This window comes from Centroberyx affinis, unplaced genomic scaffold (assembly GCF_046629955.1).
Source record: "Centroberyx affinis isolate AG114_WGS23_722 - 3 ecotype Tasmania unplaced genomic scaffold, CSIRO-AGI_Caff_v1 ptg001087l_1, whole genome shotgun sequence".
NCBI lineage: Eukaryota > Metazoa > Chordata > Actinopteri > Beryciformes > Berycidae > Centroberyx > Centroberyx affinis.
This window is the reverse complement of record NW_027279632.1, coordinates 599,592-620,345: the sequence shown is the minus strand read 5'-3', so window position 1 is coordinate 620,345 and position 20,754 is coordinate 599,592. Positions and strand designations below refer to the sequence as shown.

At 43.3% G+C, this 20,754-nt stretch overlaps 1 protein-coding gene across 1 annotated transcript; it reads left to right on the top strand.

The window, feature by feature from the left end:
- The first annotated feature begins 13,354 nt into the window (after positions 1-13,354).
- Positions 13,355-20,499, top strand: rag1 (recombination activating 1). The gene is made up of 4 exons (XM_071523385.1): positions 13,355-13,503; positions 14,581-14,935; positions 15,170-16,308; positions 17,173-20,499. The coding sequence occupies exons 2-4, from the start codon at positions 14,598-14,600 to the stop codon at positions 18,918-18,920; spliced, it is 3,225 nt and encodes a 1,074-aa protein (XP_071379486.1). The 5' UTR covers positions 13,355-13,503; positions 14,581-14,597; the 3' UTR covers positions 18,921-20,499.
- Positions 20,500-20,754: the final 255 nt, after the last annotated feature.

Below are 20,754 nucleotides of genomic sequence, written 5' to 3'. Positions count from 1 at the left end.
TAAAACCTTCTTTGCTTTGCGCAAGATAACCACAGCATTAAAAAGCATTATTGACATATGACATCAGTCAGCAGTTTGGTTTTCAGTAAGATAAAATAAGATAATATAAGATAAGATATAGTGCAGGAACAAACCCTCAAAAAGGGCTTTAGTTTTGTTCTACCTCTACCCGGGGTAGAACAAAACATGACCTTGTTTTTTCATAACTTTGACATGTCCCCTTCATGAAATGGATGGTCATAATTTTTCATTAAATTAATGAAGTGATTCACCACATAGGCAAAAAAGTGCAAAAAAAACAAACAACGCCTGGTAGTTTACAGGTAGTGTCTACAGGTAGTGTCCCTACACTCCAAAGCAACCAGAATGCCAAAATATGGTTCTGTTGTGAATCAGCAGCCTTTTATATAAGGCCTTATTATAGGCGGAAATATCAAACAGTTAATTTTTCTGAGAAATACTCACTTCTAATCCTAATCCTAATCCTAATCTAATAATACTGTAATCACTACCCAATTATGCTAATAATTCATTTCAGGTAGTCACTGACATTGTCTCATCAAAAACAAGAAGTAATAGTTTGTCACTGAGCACTATTATTGTGACTATCCAGAGATACTACCCTCTCAGGTAGTATCTCTAGACCTCAAAGTAACCTTAAATTAACCACAATGTCCAAAGCGAGGGCTTGGAGCCAAAGGGGCGTAAGTGCGATTTTGGTAGAATATGAGTATTATATATCAATTGAAAGGTCTCAGTGAGATCTTTTCAGTGCCAAAAGGACACAACTGAAATCATGACCCATAAGTTTTAATTAAACAAAAACTGAAAGCCGTAACAGTAAAAGAAGGGTGTTGCTTGATGTCAAAAGGGCGTCACTGCACTTACGCCCTTTTCACACCTAGCAAAACTCCACTTTTGACACTGAACAAGCACTGTGGGTAGAGGACTCTAACAGCACTTAGGTCAGCTCAAAATGCATGCTGACGTAAGTAATGCTAGCATGGCAGCATGATCACATTTTTAGTATCCTATTCATATCCTAATTAATATTCTAGATCAATATTAAATGAATGTAAATATGTTAATATTCCCATTAAAATTTAGGCCTATAGATTCAAAATGTTATTTTATAAGTTAGGAGTGTGAACTGGTCAAGATGAGCTTTTGATAGTAAGACTGCTGGTAGCTGAAGTTCTCCCTCAGTGTTATGAGGAGTTTTACAGGTCTTTGAATGTGTCCCAGACACATCAATAAGTGATGCTTCCTGGGACACATACAAAACTGTATTATACTAGCAAAAGAAAAAAAAGTAGTAGTTTAGAATCAAAAGTAGTTTCTTATGTCTATAGAGGTTTATTAAAAAGGTTTATTAAAGTTTTTAACAGAAAAAATGTATCAATCAATCTGATATGTTCCATGTAGCCTACAATTTTAAAGGCCTTGGTGAAAGTTGCTGAGCATTACTTCAAGATAAAGATATTCATTCTGATCTTGTTTTATATTTCAGTGTTGATTGAAGTGTAATTGCTAGATTTGTATTAAAATGAATGTGTTTTACAATTGTTTACTTACATACGCCCATATTCTGCAGGCTGTATTGGGACAATGTTTGTGCCAAAAAGGCGTATTTCACTCTTTTGCCATTTTAAAAAAAGTTAACAAATATAATTAAACTTAAACTGTAGCAGTATTGTTTTTATAGTAATGCTCAATCTGATAACACAGAAAATATTGTGCTTAGTATGTGGTAACAGCAGCTGATCCAAGTTTGATCAAAATTTGTTTTTGGCTCTCCTTTAAAATCTACTATAAGCACTACGCCCCTTTGGCTCCATGCCCTCGAAATATGGTTTTATTGTGAATCAGCAACATAAAGTCCAGTCATAGGTGGAAACATCAGACAGAGACATTTCCAAAGAACAATTATTTTGCTTGCATTAGTGAAATCATTCATTTATTCATTCATTTCATTCATTCATTTCATCTAATCCTCCTGGCCATTTTCAAATCCACCTGCTTTCAATTAAGTGTCTTGAGAGGGAGAGAAGAGGAAACATAAGAGACAGCAGAACACATCACATCACAGGAATGTGACCACACAGGTGTCCACTGCTTGCCTGAGTTGTACAGCACACAAGAGGAAGCTGACACCAGAATGGTGCTGCATGCAATTCACCTCTCTGACAGATATCAAAACATCATTGTGAAAAGCGATGATACAAATGTACTTGTGTTGCTCATTTACTATGTCAGTTGAGGACTGCTTGGAACAGCTTCCATGTTCATGCATGCTGGTCATGGTGATAGACAACGGTTCATCCCAGTATCCAGGATTTCAAAGAAATTGGGAACGGCTGTGTGTGAGAGTCTTCCAGCATGCCACGCATTGACCGGATGTGATACAACAAGCAGCCTGTTCAAAATTGTTGTATCACATCCGGTCAATGCAGTTTGATCAAAGTTTGATCAAAACAAATTTTTATCAAACTTGGATCAGCTACCGTTACCACATACTAAGCACAATATTTTAACTTTTTGTGTTATCAGATTGAGCATTGCTATAAAAACAATGATACAGTTTAAGTTTAATTATATTTGTTAACTTTTTTAAAAATGGCAAAAGAGTGAAATACACCTTTTTGGCACAAACATTGTCCCAATACAGCCATGCAGAATATGGGCGTGTGGCCTTTAAAATTGTAGGCTACATGGAACATATCAGATTGATTGATACATTTTTTCTGTTAAAAACTTTTAATAAACCTTTTTAATAAACCTCTATAGAAGAAACTACTTTTGATTCTAAACTACTACTTTTTTTTCTTTTGCTAGTATAATACAGTTTTGTATGTGTCCCAGGACGCATCACTTATTGATGTGTCCTGGGACACATTCAAAGACCTGTAAAACTCCTCATAACACTGAGGGAGAACTTCAGCTACCAGCAGTCTTACTATCAGAGCTCATCTTGACCAGTTCACACTCCTAACATTATAAAATAACATTTTGAATCTATAGGCCTAAATTTTTAAGGGGAATATTAACGTATTTACATTCATCTAATATTGACCTAGAATATTAATTAGGATATGAATAGGATACTAAAAATGATGTGATCATGCTGCCATGCATTACTTACGTCAGCATGCATTTTGAGCTGACCTAAGTGCTGTTAGAGTCCTCTACCCACAATGCTTGTTCAGTGTCAAAAGTGGGGTTTTGCTAGGTGTGAAAAGGGCGTAAGTGCAGTGACGCCCTTTTGACATCAAGCAAAACCCTACTTTTACTGTTACGGCTTTCAGTTTTTGTTTAATTAAAACTTATGAGTCATGATTTCAGTTGTGTCCTTTTGGCACTGAGACCTTTCAATTGATATATAATACTCATATTCGACCAAAATCGCTCTTACACCCCTTTGGCTCCAAGCCCTCGATTTGGACATTGTGGTTAATTTAAGGTTACTTTGAGGTCTAGAGATACTACCTGAGAACCATCAGTGCTAATATGAAGTATGTAAATACAACCAGTGGCTAAAAAACATGGGATCAACTTGGTAGTCCCTGTTACAAGGGAGGCATTTTTGTGTACTTTTTTGGGTTATACTCACTGGATAGTCACAATAATAGTGCTCAGTGACAAACTATTACTTCTTGTTTTTGATGAGACAATGTCAGTGACTACCTGAAATGAATTATTATCATAATTGGGTAGTGATTACAGTATTATTACATTAGGATTAGGATTAGAAGTGAGTATTTCTCAGAAAAATTAACTGTTTGATATTTCCGCCTATAATAAGGCCTTATATAAAAGGCTGCTGATTCACAACAGAACCATATTTTGGCATTCTGGTTGCTTTGGAGTGTAGGGACACTACCTGTAGACCATCAGTGCAAATATGATGTAAATACAACCAGTAGGTAGAAAATGACATGGGATTAACTTGGTACTCCCCCTTTCAGGGCAGGCGTTTTTTTTTTTTTGCACTTTTTTGCCTATGTGGTGAATCACTTCATTGATGAATTTAATGACTTTTGCAGTAAAAAGAAAAATTATGACTATCCATTTCATGAAGGGGACATGTCAAAGTTATGAAAAAACAAGGTCATGTTTTGTTCTACCCCGGGTAGAGGTAGAACAAAAATTGTGTGGGTTTGGTTCCTGCTCTAATAAGATAAGATAAGATAAGATAAGATACCATGAATCTTTAATGATCCTTGTGGGAAAATTGGAGTGACTGGGATCCATAAACAATGTTAAGCCTGTCTAAATTGTAAGATGGCAGCAGCCTGAAGGTTAGAGAAGCAGGCTTGTGACTGGAGGGTTGCCAGTTTCAAATTCCTGAAAATCCTGGAAAAAGCAAGGACAATGAGTAATAATTTCCCTTCCTCAACAACTACCTTTGAGTTGAGCAAGACACTTACAGGTGCGAATGTGTCTAACTGTGTGAATGTATGAATCCTGAATCCATGTTCAGCAAACCCTAACCTAGATAAATAAAGGTTCAAAAGGTTTTCATCCTGGACATTTGACCGGTCTTAATGGAGAGAGTGTACTCTGAGAATGGGGTGTGTTTAGAGAGAGCCAGTGTTTTGTAGGTGAGCATGATGGTTTATTGCTTGGACAGTTGTCCCACATCAGCCCACCAGGAGCTGTATGTGTAGTGAAGCAGACTTTTGCCAGCCATTCCTACCTCTGTCTCCGCAAGCTGTTGGAAACACCGTCTCCATGCATCTCCGCACTACAGTTCCCAGCTTCTGCTGAGCATTTGGACCAGTAGACAACAGACTGCCTCCAAAGTCGTTATTTACTTTTCTCTCTCTCATTCCCAAGAGGGAACGGAGGACTATGGTGCTGGACTGCTTATGTTTATGTTCTCATCCTGCCAAAGAGGGGGAGAATTAACTGGCTCTGGCTCTGTTAATTGGGCGTTAATCAGGTGTTGCTCTAATTAAAAGGCAGTTCCGCCCTGTTGGGCCCTGGTAATGAGTTTGTTATTAAATCCACAGAGGATTTTTGTCTCTTTTTCAATTTACCAACAGGGTAGTGCTTAATTGCTGTGTAAATGAGTGGAATGTCCTTGAAGGTCGTCTTGCTTCAGCACACGATCCATGAACAGAATTGTTCCAAAGAGCTTCCCCACCTCTACTTCAAACACATTCAAGATACTGCGTGTTGACCCCTTCTATCCAGCTGAGCCTCTCAGCACCGACTCTGCTCTGTGCAGCTCACATCTTTCCACAGCGACCTCTTCAAACCTCATTTACTAATTTGAGAGAGCAGGTGACCCACTTTTCTTCTGTAAACAAAAGGACTTTTTTTTTTTTATAAATGTATTTCCTTTTTTATCTAAAGTTGCTCTTATTTCCCCCCCAGTAGGTGCAGTCTGGGCCCTTGAAACCATGCAGGCTTTTATGGTTGTCACAGTGTCTTATAAACAAACCCTCCACTTTTCACCTTCCACCACCACACACACACACTCACACACACACACACACACACACACACACACACACACACACACACACACACACACTCTTTCACCTTCCTGAGAGAAACAGACCAAAGGTGGAGAATGACTTCAGAGAAAGACAAGCTGAATCAATGTGACAATAGTGAGACGTTTAGGCACAAAGGAAGAAATAACAGATGAACGGCAGAAGATGTTACACAGAGATATAGACAGGTGGCCAGATACACACACCGAGAGATTGTGGCTAGTGATTGTTGAAGGGCGTTTTGCTACAGAGACATCAATCAGAAGATGGCACTATGATGGAGCGGCCCGCCAGCGTTTCCTGCCCCCAGCCGGCAGCACGTGTAGAACACAGCCTGGGCTACACCACTGCTCTTCATATCAATTAGAGACCAATTACACAGCCATGTCCTGCTAATTATGCTGCACCGCCACTGTGCCATCCCCAGAATAAAGTGTGAGTGTAATTATGTGTTTCTCTGCGCTCCTGTGTGTGTCTGCGCGCGTGTTTATTAAGATAAATAAATAATGTTGCCGACTGCCAAGGCGAGGCATTCTTAATCTGATTTTCAGAGCTGTAAGTTTGTATTTTGGAGACGAGGGAAGGGAGAGCGAGTGCAAGAAAGAGATGGAGAGAGAAAGGCTGCTGGTTTGCTGCTTTGCCTGTTGGTGGTGCTAGTGTAACGTCTATCGATGTGCCTCTTGCAATGAACGAGGTGAAATGGGGAAACACTGCTTTCATTTGATGAGTAATGAAATCACAAAAGATGCGTGCATATATGTGTGAGAGTGTGTGTCCGTGCGCGCGCGCGCGTGTGTGTTTATTTTTTATTTGTGAGGTAGACAAAGTGTGATTAATATTCTCAAGCATATTTCAGAGGATTTTGAGCCAGAATGTGCCGGACTACTTAATAAGTCAACTTTTATTTGGCTCGATCTGGGAGCATGATGAATTATGAAATAAAGTGAGAGCTCAATGCTTTTTGCAGTTTTATTTCTCTGTGGTTTACATAATTCAGTCTGAACATTTGTAACTTTCCTGACAGGTTAATGCTGTTGGGTTCAGAGTGAAGACACTGAGGAAATACGCAGAAAGACAAGACAGCAGGGGAGAGGCAGACATAAAGATGAGAGGATAAGGACAGAGAACAAAGGGGAGAGAGGATTTGAGATGTCACAAGATAGTTTCACACTGTGTCCCTGAAATCTGCTACAGCATTATGTGGTGTCAGATTTTGATGAACTGTGTGTGTGTGTGTGTGTGCTCTCTCTCTCTCTCTCTCTCTCTCTCTCTCTCTCTCTAAGAGCCGATAGTTCTCTATAGTTCTGATATAGTCAAAGTAGGAGTTTGACCACTGCAGTATTGCACCCTCCACTGCATTCTGATCAGTGTAAGTGGTCACTCTTTGAAAATGGAAAAGTCAGGAAATTTGATGTCTTCAGTCCCACAATCTCAGAAAAAGCAGACGGAGAGAGTGAGGGAGGGAGGGAGGAAGAGAGAGAGGCTGAGTGAGGACGTGGGAAGAGTACACCTTGTGTCCTTCAGTCGTTTTTCTTTGCGAGGACCCAGTTCATCTCGCCTGCAGAATCTTCAATGAGCCATTGCTCTTTGTGACTGACATCCCACCCAGACCACCCTGCTGATTACATTTATCTGGCAGAATAGAGTGATACAGGGAGAGACAGAGAGAGAGAGGAGAAAGAGAGAGAGAGAGAGAGAGCTCGAAAAAAGAGCATAAGTTCCTTGATTGCTGCTGCGAGTTAAAACGCCTACAGTACATTCATTCATTCGACTTGTGAGCGCAGGTGGTTTTCTTTTTTTGCATTGTAGAGCTCTCTGTCTGTGATACTGTCATTGTGGCTGTGTCTGTTTCAGTTTGGGCTCGTGAATCCTCCTGTCTGTACATATCTGCCTGCTTGTACCCTTGTCGGTAAGCGGTGTCGCCTTGGACATCTCAGTCCAGACAATGAAGCTGTAGCCCTATTCTCGTCACTCTATTCATCCCTGGCCAACTGCAGCCGCTCCCTTCCCTTATCTCTGTGTGACCAAGGAAATTAAATTACAAATATAATCACTCGGCACCAGTTTCTTTAACAGCTTGGCTCTGCTTTGCATATAGAGTGTGCTTGCTTTGGAGACACGTGGCGTGAAGTTACTTATTGGCCTATTTGCGATAATGGGCTCTGCTCCACTAGTGGTGGAGTCACACACACCTTTTCACAATGACAGTGATGTCTGGAGGTGAGGGGAAAGGCGGTTTAGCAACGAGGGCATAAAAGACAGGAGACATGAGTGCGGCCATCTTGACAAATAAATGGCTCCGTATTTTGCATGGGTGAATAATTTAGAGAGCTGTGAGGAGATCTGGGTGGAGGCAGAAGCAGGCATTATGGGTAGTCAGATTTCTTTTAATGGAATCTATTGCTTACAATCGGAGGTGATTCCTTCCCAAGTGTAGTCACTCGCTCACTCACTCACTCACTCACTCACACTTCCACACTGATGTTGACTGCTATTGTGTAGGCAGCTTCCTCTTCAACGCAAATCTATTCCAGACACGTTAAACCATCTGACTAAATAAACACTCCCCATCTCTCTCTCACTCTCTCCCTCTCTCTCTCTCTCTCTCTCTCTCTCTCTCTCCTGCAGGTCTTTCACAAAAAGGCACGGGATGAAAACTTGTGTATATTAGAATGATGTGCTTCCCGGGGGAGGCAAAAAGGGAAAGTTGGTAAAGGGAAGAGAGAGTGAGGGAGTATGAATAGAAGAATAGCATTTTTATCATCGATATTATGAGCGAGCCATTCCCGGCCTCCCTTGCCTCTTTCCCTTATTCCCTATTCGGTTAGGAATTTATTTACTTATGCAGACTGTTATACTTGCTTGTACAGGCAGGCCGGCAAATGCAAAACTGTATCAATACCTTTGGATCTATCCAGTCCCAAAGCAGGTGGATGGTGTATTTATTTGTGATCTTTATGTATTCAGTGCAAGCTACTCTCCCCTCTAACTACAGGGACCATGTGTTTGTCGGTCCCTTCCTGAGGCATATCTGTGTTCTGCTGCAGTGAACTAATGTCATATGCCCCTCAGTCAGGCTCAGCTATTCAATTCTTTCTCAGTATACTCCAATCCGGAGACAACGCTGTACTTGGTGAAATTCTGAAACGAGATGGGATTTTTCAACCCAGTGTTCCCGCACAACTATATGTCTGCCCCTGTTCTCATAAAGCCCATAGCCATCATCATCCTCACCAACGGCAGGTTGCTGTGGGAGACCGGGGTGGTAAAATAATGGCTCCCCGCTGGATTGTGTGAATCATGGCGATGACTGGTTGATAAACGCTCCACCACCCGGTCTCTGGCTCCAATAGTCATTTCTCTCTCCAACTGGACTGGCTGCCAGATGACAACACCCCCCACCCCCCCCCCCCCACCCCCCCACCCATCTCAGCCCCTCCTTCCACCTCCTATAATTACTGTATGCTATGAATCGCGTTTAAGATCAGTCAGTCTAAATCAGTCCTGAATCCGCGTGCGCCACTGTGCCCATTGTTCCTTTGTCTGAGCTCTGGCAGTGCTGGTGCAGAAAAGGCCACAGCTGTCCTGGCATTTCCTATAATGGACTTTTTAGTTAAAAGACAAGAAAATAATAAGCAGATCTACGTGTGGGAACAGGGCTCTTTTGTGTTTGGTGGGAAGTCGAGACCAGAGACAGTCGGGGGGGTCAGAGTTGACAGCCAACAGCACTGCTCTTTTCACACTCCTTGACACATAATGGGACCATTTTTTCTCTCTACATCTCTCCCTAGTGGCCATGATTTGCTCATTACATTGATGGAAGGGAACTGAGGGAGGGAGTGAGAAAGGGAGAGAGGGAGAAAGAGGGAGAATGACCAGTTGAGAGATAAATGGTCTTAAAGTTGGTGCTGAGAATTCTGTATTTTTTTTAATTTTGATTGAGAACTTAGATCACTATTTCCCACAGCCAGTAGATTACCCTTGGGGAGGCAGTATGGATGTAACCCACTTACTATGGTGTTTAGCAACCGCCAAGAAATCCTGCCATCGAGGATGCTGAGTGTTTGAAATTTAGAGGAGTTGTTTGCAAGACGCTATCCCTCAGCTGACAGACCTTCTGTGTAAACCAGCACCAGACAGTTCGGGAAAGAGGACTAATACGTGATTAAACAGAAAACAAATCCACTGAGCGGATGTTTACGTGACTGGAGGTCCCCTGGCATCAAGGGGACTGCTCCTCAATCAGGAAAATCTACATTTAATTAACACAGAATTAAAGAGCATTGTTATTTTGATTAAAGACACCGGTCTTGATTCCCCACTCTACTCTAGTGCTCCTGAATCCGGCTTAGGGTTTAATTTCATTTGGTTTACTGAGAGTGGATCAACATCCATCTGGAATATCTGCTCAGATGAAGGTCTCACTTCTTGGAGGGCCATACTGTAAACAGGAACACAATCACACAGTGTATTCAATGCAATCTCCGCATGTTATTGACCTCTGTGGGGCCTTTCTTGGTATGGTAATGGGATTTCTCCTCATAAAAAGGTTCTTTAAATGGACACTCACAGTTGCTGAAGCTTAAGTTGTTCCCCATATTGTCTGACTCACCAGAACAGAAGAGATGAATGGAACCAGTCCAAAACCAAAATAACTCTGCAGCGCCTCAGGGAAAGTTATAATGCAAGGCTTGGAACGAATTAATGCGCTCCGAAGACTAGACTATCCAATAAAATGAATATTTGGATAGCTGGACATGGAAGATATTGTGGTGTCAGGCTGTCAGCAGCTTGTGGGGGATGTTATTTGTAGAAGCTGAGATGTTGTGTGTGTCTCCCTGCTCTCTGTTAAAGCTCCATCAGTCAGGATGAGCCAACAACAAATGCAGCAGAGTCATACAGGGTCACGCAAGGCCCCGAGACAGCATCACTCAACTCAGCTGTCCCCTGGCTGTCACTGTGTGATTATAAGGGCCCGAACCTGTGGCGAAGACGGAGGAAGGGCCGCTAATGAATCACCTCATTGGAATAATCACATAAATGATTATTAACAAAACCTAAGGTGAGGGTGAGAGGAGAGGGGAGAGACGAGGGAAACAAGAGTTTGAGAGGGAGAGAGACAGAGAGAGAGACAGAGAGAGAGATGGATGAGGGTGATATGAGTAGTGGGGAAAGGGTTTTGTTCTGGCAGGTAGCTTTGACGAATGGCTCTGCATTGGAGTCTACCTCCTTGAGTATTAATTTACCAAATCATGTCTCAGGATGAGGGATGGAAGAGGTGGACAGTGGGAGGTGACTCACTGAAGAATGGGATGGGTGAGGCTGAAGTTGTTGAATGTGCTATGAAAATGCAATTAAACTTTGCATTCTGAATGCACAATATATTGCATAACACTCAGTGGAAATATGAGAGCGAAATGCCCTCTTTGCCCTGAAAGCAATCATGAAGATGCCTCCATTCTTCATGACATTTCTAAATATCATGCTGCAATTCTTTTTGGTCTATTCAAATGTAGATGATGCTGACATTTTATTCTCTGTAAGGAAGATAGTGAAGCTACTGTAGAATTCACCCATTGTCCCATGTCTGGTATTGACACATTTCCTTAAGCTGCTGTGTGACTTGAGCAGTCGGAGGGTCTTTTTTGGACCTTTGGCTTACATAGTTCTGCCTGGAAGACTTGATCTCTTCCCCCCTTTCCTTGTCACAGCCTGCAATCAGCCTTAAGCCCTTTTGTGGTCTCCACTCCGAGCTAAGCCTGTTATCCTGTGCAACTCCTTTACACAAGATCACTACTATATCCCCTTCTCTGTCTTTCACCTCTTACGCCTCCTCTTTCTGTCTCCCTCCTCTCTCCTTCTCCTTTCTCTGCCTTTCTCTGGCTCTCTGTATTTCACACACACACACACACACACACACGCACGCACGCACGCACGCACGCACGCACGCACGCACGCACGCACGCACGCACGCACGCACACACACACACACACACACACACACACATGCACACACACACACACACACACACACCCAGGTCCATAAGTAATGATTCAGAAGGTCCTAAGCCAACAAAGGATGGATAAGTAGGACGTCTTTATATTTATTTGGTCTTGTGCCTGAGTGTCACCTAAATGCATACACACACACCCACTCACACACACACACACACACACACACATACACACACAAATACTGCCATCCCACCCATCCCTCCCACCCCATCCACCTGCTGCACACTCATATACACACACATTGCCCATTGGCGTTGTTTGGGTTCATCATATTAAAAAAAAACACTCTCTCAGTGGCAGGTGTCCTTTTCAGTGGTGCATTACAAAACTCCAGTATATCCTCCTAAACCGCAGCTCCTACTCCGCTGGTCTGCTCCTCACATTCATAACACTCAGCTTCATGCCAGGTGGCTGTCTCCACAAGTCTTTTCCCCCATAAATCAAACTGTCATTGAGTTGATCAATAACAAGTCAATTAGCAGACGCAGAGAGATGAGGGTCTCAGGGGGTCACCGCTTGTTTGCTAGACAGACATCTGCAGCTTTGTCCCTGTCTGCCACAGAGCTAGGTGTATCGCTTACCTTGGAAACATGTGGGTGCCTGGCTATCATAAATCTAAATATCAACTATAAATAGGCTTGGAACATCTTGCTACAATCCATCATTTGCTCGTTCTTGGATATGTAATGTATCAAGCACTGCATACCTCCGATCTCCCATCTGCATTTGATGAATCTGAATAGACCTAGAAACCACTACTTTTTGCCACCAACTTATTTGTATATTTGCTATTTAATATTTCCTGTGGATAAGTCTATGCTAATCACAAAAATAACTACTATCACTGCCTAAGGTCACGCATGACCATATGCACCGAATAATAGCAGCAAAGCCTGCCAGTATTCATCCTGCTCCCCTGTTAAGCAGACAAGAGTGGGAGAGACCCAACTGTTGTTTGGTGCCCACTGACTGTGTATCTAATGACTTGGCTGGCAAATTCAACACAACAGCAACAGGCTCCTGTGGTGAAGACACCAGATTAATCCCCTGGATAATTACAAACAAGAATGATCTTGAGCAAATACTCCCTCTACCTACTGAGACATTACATCAAATGATGCTGTCTAATTAAAAATCATTGTTAATGGAGACAGAGGGACAGTTTGAAGGAATGAATGAAAGGTGCTGCTTCAATGTCCTGAGAGCTAGACAGGAGAAAATACAGAGAAAAGCTATGCATCTGCCAGTCTATGAAACTGTGGCCTGTGTCAAGTGGAATTTGAATCTGCAAAGTCAATATTATAAAGTAGTTGGTTTTGGATTGCAGGCTACATCGAAATGTTTACAGATGATTTTCTTTGTCTGTGTGGGACAGGACAGTGAGGTTGTTTTCCTTGATCAGTTGTGTCTCTTCACTAGTAACCTTTTCATGGGTTAACAGTGTCTTTTTCTCAGTTAGGCCACCTGGTTGAGGTGAATCTGCAGATGGAGGGGGAGAAAAGGGAGATAAAGGTGACACAGAGTTGTCCCCAGCTGAAGATCAGTGTGGTATAGAGAACTGTTTGTTTGGGGTGTGGTGTTGGATTCAGGGTATGCATGCATGTATTGGTGTGCATGTGCATGTGTGCATGTGTGTGCATATGTACAGTATGTACATGTGTTTGTTTGTGTGCAACTGTGTTTTCGGGGTTAACCTTGTTTTTTTTTTTTTGCAGATCAGCTGCCTGTATCAGGTGGCAGGAATTGACTGTTGGGATCCCGTACTAGGAAGGGTATAAATACAAGACACAAGGAGAGAGATAGGAGCAATCCCACTGTATGGAGCCACAGCACTTGGTAACAGATGCACCAAGCTGAGAGACACAGTGACAGACACAAATATATACAGTACACACAGTGTGTAGGGCCTGGCTCCAGGGCTTCCCTTGTGCTCCCATGCGGAGAAGACCCCCGGGGGAGCTGACGCCAGCTGAGACTGAAAAACAAGGTAAGAGCCCAGCTGACACACATGCACACAAGGCTCAGCTGTTTGTCTCAGTGGAGAGTTCAGCATGTGAAATACACAGAGAGCCAGGAAATGAAGGAGACTGCCAGACTCAAGCCTCCCAGGGAGAAAACATAGTGAGGACACTGAAAGATGGATAGAGGGAAGATGCTAAAGACTGTGTGCTATAGGTGTGCAAGGGTAAGACTCAACAATAGATGTAATAGTTTCTAAGAATGTTTGACTGATTTATTGATTTGTTGTCTGAACTGGGAATGGAACTCAAATAGTATGAGAGGCGAATAAGGTCTGTGACACTGGTTCACCATTACAGTATGATTGATCTGTAACGCTGTCAAAATTTGACTCTGGAATTGAACATTGTTGTGTTTGGTATAATTATTCATATTGTTTGTTTTAATATGATGGTTTCTTGTTTTACTTTTCCTCCCGTTTGGTCAATAACTATGTATTATGAAACAAGTTTCCTGTGTCTCCAATTTTTTCTTGGTTTAAAATGCCAGTCAGAGGCTCCTGAGGCTCCAATTCTGTCTTGAGCCAAGAAAATGACTAATATAAATGATTGACAGCCTTGCAGGGATAAGGTTGCCCATTTAGCAAACTCGCTGTGTCAAAGGAAAAAAGTCACAATGGCTCCCTGAGCGATGGGATTGGAGATGAGAGAAATGAAGATTTTGGTGCTGTATCGATCCCCCAATGCTTGTCTCATGCATTTTACAGAAGATCTAAATGCCACTTATGGTATAATACAGCACTCTAGGTCAGGGCTCACTACTCTCTGTTCAGTGGGATTTCAGTACTTGGTGTATAAATTCAGCAGGAATCAAGTAAAGCTGCTAGGTTTTGTCATGGGATCAACAGTGAAAAGGCACTGGGGATATCTGAGGATTCGAACACTTAAATCTCTTCTCTACTATATCCATCAATGGGCCTCTCATAGGCAACTGAAATAATTTCATACTTTTGTAATAGATCTAACTAAGCTCTGCCTCTCTCCTCTCCTCTCCTCTCCTCTCCTCTCCTCTCCTCTCCTCTCCTCTCCTCTCCTCTCCTCTCCAGGGTCCGAGGCCTAAATCATGGCGGAGGAGAGCCTGGAGACAGATGGCCTCAGATCTTCCATGCCGGCTGAGCTCCACCATCCCCACTCAGAGTTCTCATGCTGGAAGTTTAAACTGTTCAGGGTAAAGTCCATGGAGAGGGCTCCTCTACCCAGTGAGACGCAGCCTGAGAAAGGAGCCTTGTCAGGGCTCCTGCCTCCTGGAGCTCCAAGGTCAACAGTAGATGATGGCGTGGGTCTTCCAGGGAGTGTCATGAAATTGTGCCTCGGGGGAAAAAGCAAGGAAAATGTGGAGGGTCCGGGCCGGAGGGTAGATATGAAACTACAGGAGATGGACACCCACATGGGCCACCTCAGGTGAGTGGGCACTCACCAGCATACTGTATCTAGTATACTATGCAATACTAAAAATGGTGGAATACATGTAACAAAACAATGATTTTTTTCTGTCTCATATATAATATCACATGTCCATTTGTACAGTAAGGTATACAGTACACCACAATATCACAGGTATCGGTGAAAATTTCAATGCTTTTCTTTCAAAGAAATTACATGACAACATTGGCTGTTTGATTTTCCTGTGTGAAGGTCTCTGTGTCGGCTCTGCGGAATGGCTCTAAGGAAAGTAAAAGGCCCCGAGCATGAGGTACACGGGGCTCTGGACGAGGCAAGCAGGGGGGCCCTGCGTAGGACGGGCTGTAAGTTCACTAGCTGGCCAGCGGTCATCCTCAAGGTCTTCAAAGTGGATGTTACAGAGGACACAGAAACCGTCCACCCTCCGTCTTTCTGCCATCGCTGTTGGATGGCTGCCATACGAGGTGGTGGCTTCTGCAGCTTCTCCAGTACTAGAGTCCCTGAGTGGAAACCCCACTCTTCTTTCTGCCCTCTTTGCTCCCCCAGGAAACCTTCACTCCAGCGGACTGGGAGGAAGAGGAGGAAGCCTGTTCATAGAGCCCAGAGCCTGGCAAAAAGGACCAAGTGGGACCACTGTGATAACGGCGCCACTGGTGAAAGGAGAGTTCTGAGACCGCTAGGAGATCATCACCATGGTCCTACGCTCAGAGCCTGGAAGAGACCCAGCATCCAGAGAGAGCAGTGGGTGAAGAGCATCACTCACTGCCAGAAAGACCACCTGAGTACCAGGCTGATCTCTGAGAAGCTCCCTGTGGACTTCCTCTGCTCCGTCACCTGCCTGGTGTGCGACCACCTGCTCTCTGACCCAGTTCAGTCTCCCTGTGGACACCTCTTCTGCCGCAGCTGTATTGTGAAGTATAACCACACTCTGGGACCTCACTGCCCGGCCTGCAATCTGCCCTTTGTGCCCGCTGACCTCATCACCCCTGCCAAGGCCTTTTTGGCAGTCCTGCATTCTCTCCCTCTGCTCTGCCCCAGAGGTGGCTGTGGGGAGCAGGTAAGGCTAGACTCATTTAGATCCCACTGTCTAGGCCACCAGCTGGATGAACAGGATGCAAACCAGAGGTCCCCAGAGACGTTCCTTGAACAGTACCTGCTAATCAATAAAGGAGGAAGACCCCGCCAGCACTTGCTATCACTGACGCGTCGTGCCCAGAAACATCGGCTGAGGGACCTGAAGAACCAGGTGAAGGTGTTTGCTGACAAAGAGGAAGGTGGTGACATGAAGTCTGTGTGTCTGACGCTGTTCCTGCTTGCTCTGAGATCTGGGAACGAACACAGGCAGGCAGACGAGCTGGAGGCCATGATGCAAGGTAAGGGGCTATTTTAAGGTTTTGGTTCATAGCTCATTTTCAAATTTAGGACATAACCCTCCATCCTCAACAAAGACACAAGTGAATGAAAATGATATAGTGTTTGCTCATTAATATTCTGCCTACCGCAGAGGAATACACTCATCTCATAAATAACAATGAGTTGAAAAGTTCACTATTTGAGAAGAGCGGAGGAACTTGACTGGGATTCTGATTGAAAAGCATTTTATCATTGTCTGCCTTTGTCTATTGAACCAGTCTTGTTACACACCCAACTCCCTCCCTGATTCTCTCCCACTCTCACTCTCTGTCTGCTTGTCCGTCAGTCTCTCACACTCCCTTTAATGCACAATAACAACTCTTGTCAAGGGGCTGTTAGAATCAAAACAACATCAGCAGCTCTTGTATCTGCAAATTACACAGACAGCACCATCCTCCTCTCTGGGGAATAGAGGCCAGCTGGTGTCTGTTTTCATCTGCAGCCAATACATCACTTTTGCCAGCTTCACTGACTCACCCTCTGTCCCCTTATAACATTTGGAAATTAGGAAATATTGGATTTTGTAATAATCACCAAAGCACTAGAATGGGCTTTTTTTTGTGGGCTTTTGACAATGATACATCCACATTTGGGTGTTTTGGTGCATTTGGAATCATAGTATTAATGACAGCAAATGCAGGGCACCAAATTAGGAAATGTTAGATACTGCAGTTCTTTTCAAAGCACGAGAAAGGACTTTCACAGTTTGGTGTTAAACAAATGATTCTCTTTGAGTTTCAATCCCTGCCTTATTTTTGCTCCTGTCTTTCCTCTTCATCTCTCTCTTTCTCTCACTCACACTCACATTTTCTTTGTCTCTGCAGGCAGAGGCTTTGGGTTGCATCCTGCTGTGTGTCTGGCCATTCGCGTCAACACCTTTCTGAGCTGCAGCCAATACCACAAGATGTACCGGACTGTCAAAGCCATCAGTGGCCGCCAGATCTTCCAGCCCCTGCACAGCCTCCGAGCTGCAGAGAAGGAGCTCCTCCCCGGCTATCACCTATTCGAGTGGCAGCCGGCCCTCAAAAATGTGTCTGCATCGTGCCATGTGGGCATTATTAATGGGCTCTCTGGATGGGCTGCCTCAGTGGACGATTCCCCAGCTGACACCATCACTCGGCGATTTCGCTATGATGTGGCCCTGGTGTCAGCCTTAAAGGATCTGGAGGAGGACATCATGGAGGGCCTGAGAGAGTGTGGGCTGGAAGACAGTGCTTGCACCTCAGGCTTCAGTGTTATGATCAAGGAATCTTGTGACGGCATGGGAGATGTCAGCGAGAAGCACGGCGGAGGGCCGATGGTCCCTGAGAAGGCTGTACGTTTCTCTTTTACTATTATGTCTGTCTCTGTCTTGGCAGAAGGCGAGGAGGAGGAGGTTACCATCTTTAGAGAGCCAAAGCCCAACTCGGAACTGTCCTGTAAGCCCCTATGTCTGATGTTTGTGGATGAGTCAGACCACGAGACACTCACTGCTGTCCTGGGGCCTGTAGTTGCAGAGCGGAATGCAATGAAGCAGAGTCGACTCATCCTATCTGTGGGTGGCCTGCCTCGCTCCTTCCGCTTCGAATTCAGAGGCACAGGATATGATGAGAAGATGGTGCGTGATTTGGAGGGCCTGGAGGCCTCAGGCTCCACCTACATCTGCACTCTGTGTGACTCCAGCCGGGCAGAGGCCTCTCACAACATGGTGCTGCACTCCATCACCCGCTGTCACGTGGAAAACCTGGAGCGTTATGAAATATGGAGGACCAATCCTTTTTCTGAGTCCGCTGACGAGCTGCGAGACCGGGTCAAAGGAGTTTCTGCAAAGCCCTTCATGGAGACCCAGCCCACTCTGGATGCATTGCACTGTGACATTGGTAATGCCACTGAGTTCTACAAAATCTTCCAGGATGAGATTGGGGAGGTGTACCAGAAGGCCAACCCCACCCGGGAGCAACGGCGGAGCTGGAGAGCAGCTCTAGACAAGCAGCTGAGGAAGAAGATGAAGCTTAAACCGGTGATGAGGATGAATGGGAACTATGCCCGGAAGCTAATGACCGAGGAGGCTGTGGAGGTGGTGTGTGAGCTGGTGCCCTCAGAAGAGAGGAGGCAGGCCCTGAGGGAACTTCTGGGCCTCTACCTGCAGATGAAGCCTGTGTGGCGCACCACCTGCCCAGCCAAGGAGTGCCCCGACCAGCTGTGCCGCTACAGCTTTAACTCCCAGCGCTTTGCAGATCTCCTCTCCACTACCTTCAAATACAGGTACAATGGAAAGATCACCAACTACCTGCACAAGACGCTGGCCCATGTCCCTGAAATCATAGAGAGAGATGGCTCCATAGGAGCCTGGGCCAGTGAGGGGAACGAGTCGGCAAACAAACTGTTCAGGCGCTTCCGTAAGATGAATGCACGTCAGTCAAAGGCGTTTGAGCTGGTGGACGTGTTGAAACACCACTGGCTCTACACCTCCAAGTCCTTGCAGAAGTTTATGGAGGCTCACAAGGATTCTGCCAAAGCTCTGCAAGCTACCATTGACCCAGTGGAGATCCAGGAGGAGGGGAATATGTCTCTGGATGTTACTGAGTTTTGAGAGTTGTATCAATTTAAGATGTGTTAAGATGTGATTGATTTTATACACAAGATAGTAGGAGTATTACTTGTAGTATATCCTATTCAATGTCTGTTGCAAAAACATTATGAGAAACTAATGACTGCATAATTTTTATAGTAAGTTTTGGACTTGAAGCAGTAATGTCTATTCTCAAAGATGCTGCTTTTTTTCTGTAATTAAAGAATATCTTTGTAATTTTACACAATACATCATCATTCATTGTAGGATTTTAAGTCTTCTTCCTTAAATGACCCATTTCATTTACTCACACGGGGTCATTTCCAGAGGAACAACATAATGTTATTCTCAGCCCAGTTTTATATTTGTATTATACTTAATTTTTAGTTAATCATTAGAGCACAAAGAAGGGACAGTACAGGAATATAGAGGTAACATAGAGTTCCTCTTCCCTTGCTTTTAGCAAGAAAGATTTTTTTTTTTTATCTTGAGCTTCCTGTGAAATATGGTGCAGTTTATTGTATTGCAAGGTTATGACACATTTATGGATTTATACAGAGAGGATATTTATGGAAACAGATGAAAGCGCTGTAAGTCATGGGAGGGAAATTGTGTTAAAAAGACCACATTTATGACCACTGTATTAATATATCATTTGAGCTGGAACAAAATGCAATCACAGAGACCCAAATGTTCTTTGTTTCATGAGTGCCCTCTGAAAAAGATTACTTTAGTGCTTTATAGCGGAGTCCCTGAGGGGCAGAATAGATGCCAGGTCACTTTGAACCAATTTTATCTCTTTTAGTTTTTGCACAGTGGAGGATAGATGATACTTATTCTACTTCTTCACATAAAATAAAGCATATACTGACCTTTTTGTTGATATCATAAAAATACAGTATGGTCCATTACTAAGCCTAATACCCCATGGACTTGCTTGCAGGCAGGGATTTTTCATCAGATCTGTATATAACCTGGCTCCGTTTCTCTGCTGATATTTTTTCACAACCGTCACTGACAGAGGAGAGGGATGGACGGGAGCAAGAGAAACTTGATGTGTTGTTGGCGACTTTATTTGTTTGATTGATTGATTATATTGTCTTTTTCTGCCCTCACTATTTCGAATTGTGACAGGCAATTTCGTTTTCTTATTTGATTGAATGTTTTGATTTGATTTCGCTGTCATAACTTTAACCATACGACAGCTGTGAAATATTTATATTTCATTTGATAGTTGTCACAGTCCTACAATAACATCATGTTTTACAGTACAGTATATTGCAACATGTCTCATATTTGTTTTTTTATCATAATGAATTGCATTTCCAACATAATGGATGATGGATGATTCATTCCACTTGTTCACTTTTCACCATGTACTTCATTCATACTCGTTTTTATTACACTAAAATCAGTTGTTTCCTGGGGATGCAGAAAACTTTCAACACTGTCTTATTTGGCATACTGGTGATAAATTGAAAATCCACTACATGCTTAATTACATTTTTAAATGTTGTTGATAACAGTTTACAGACCTCAATCTTTCTGCTGTATTTACACCAAAACAGACAACCTTTTATGTTTTGGGTGAATTTTCTGTATAATGTGACAGTGATGAGTTTGTTTGTTATCAAAAATGTCCTTGTTTTCATCAAAGAATGAATAAATACAAAATTTGACTTGAACTTCTGGGTTGTTCTCCTTAAAATGACTTCTATTTGATTTTATTTTATTTGGGAGAATAGAAAAATACATGATAAAAAAGCAATTTGGGTAAAGAAAGTAAACCAGTGATTCTCAACCTTTTTCATATCTGAGAATATTTTTATTGTTAGATATGATTTTGTCCAGAATT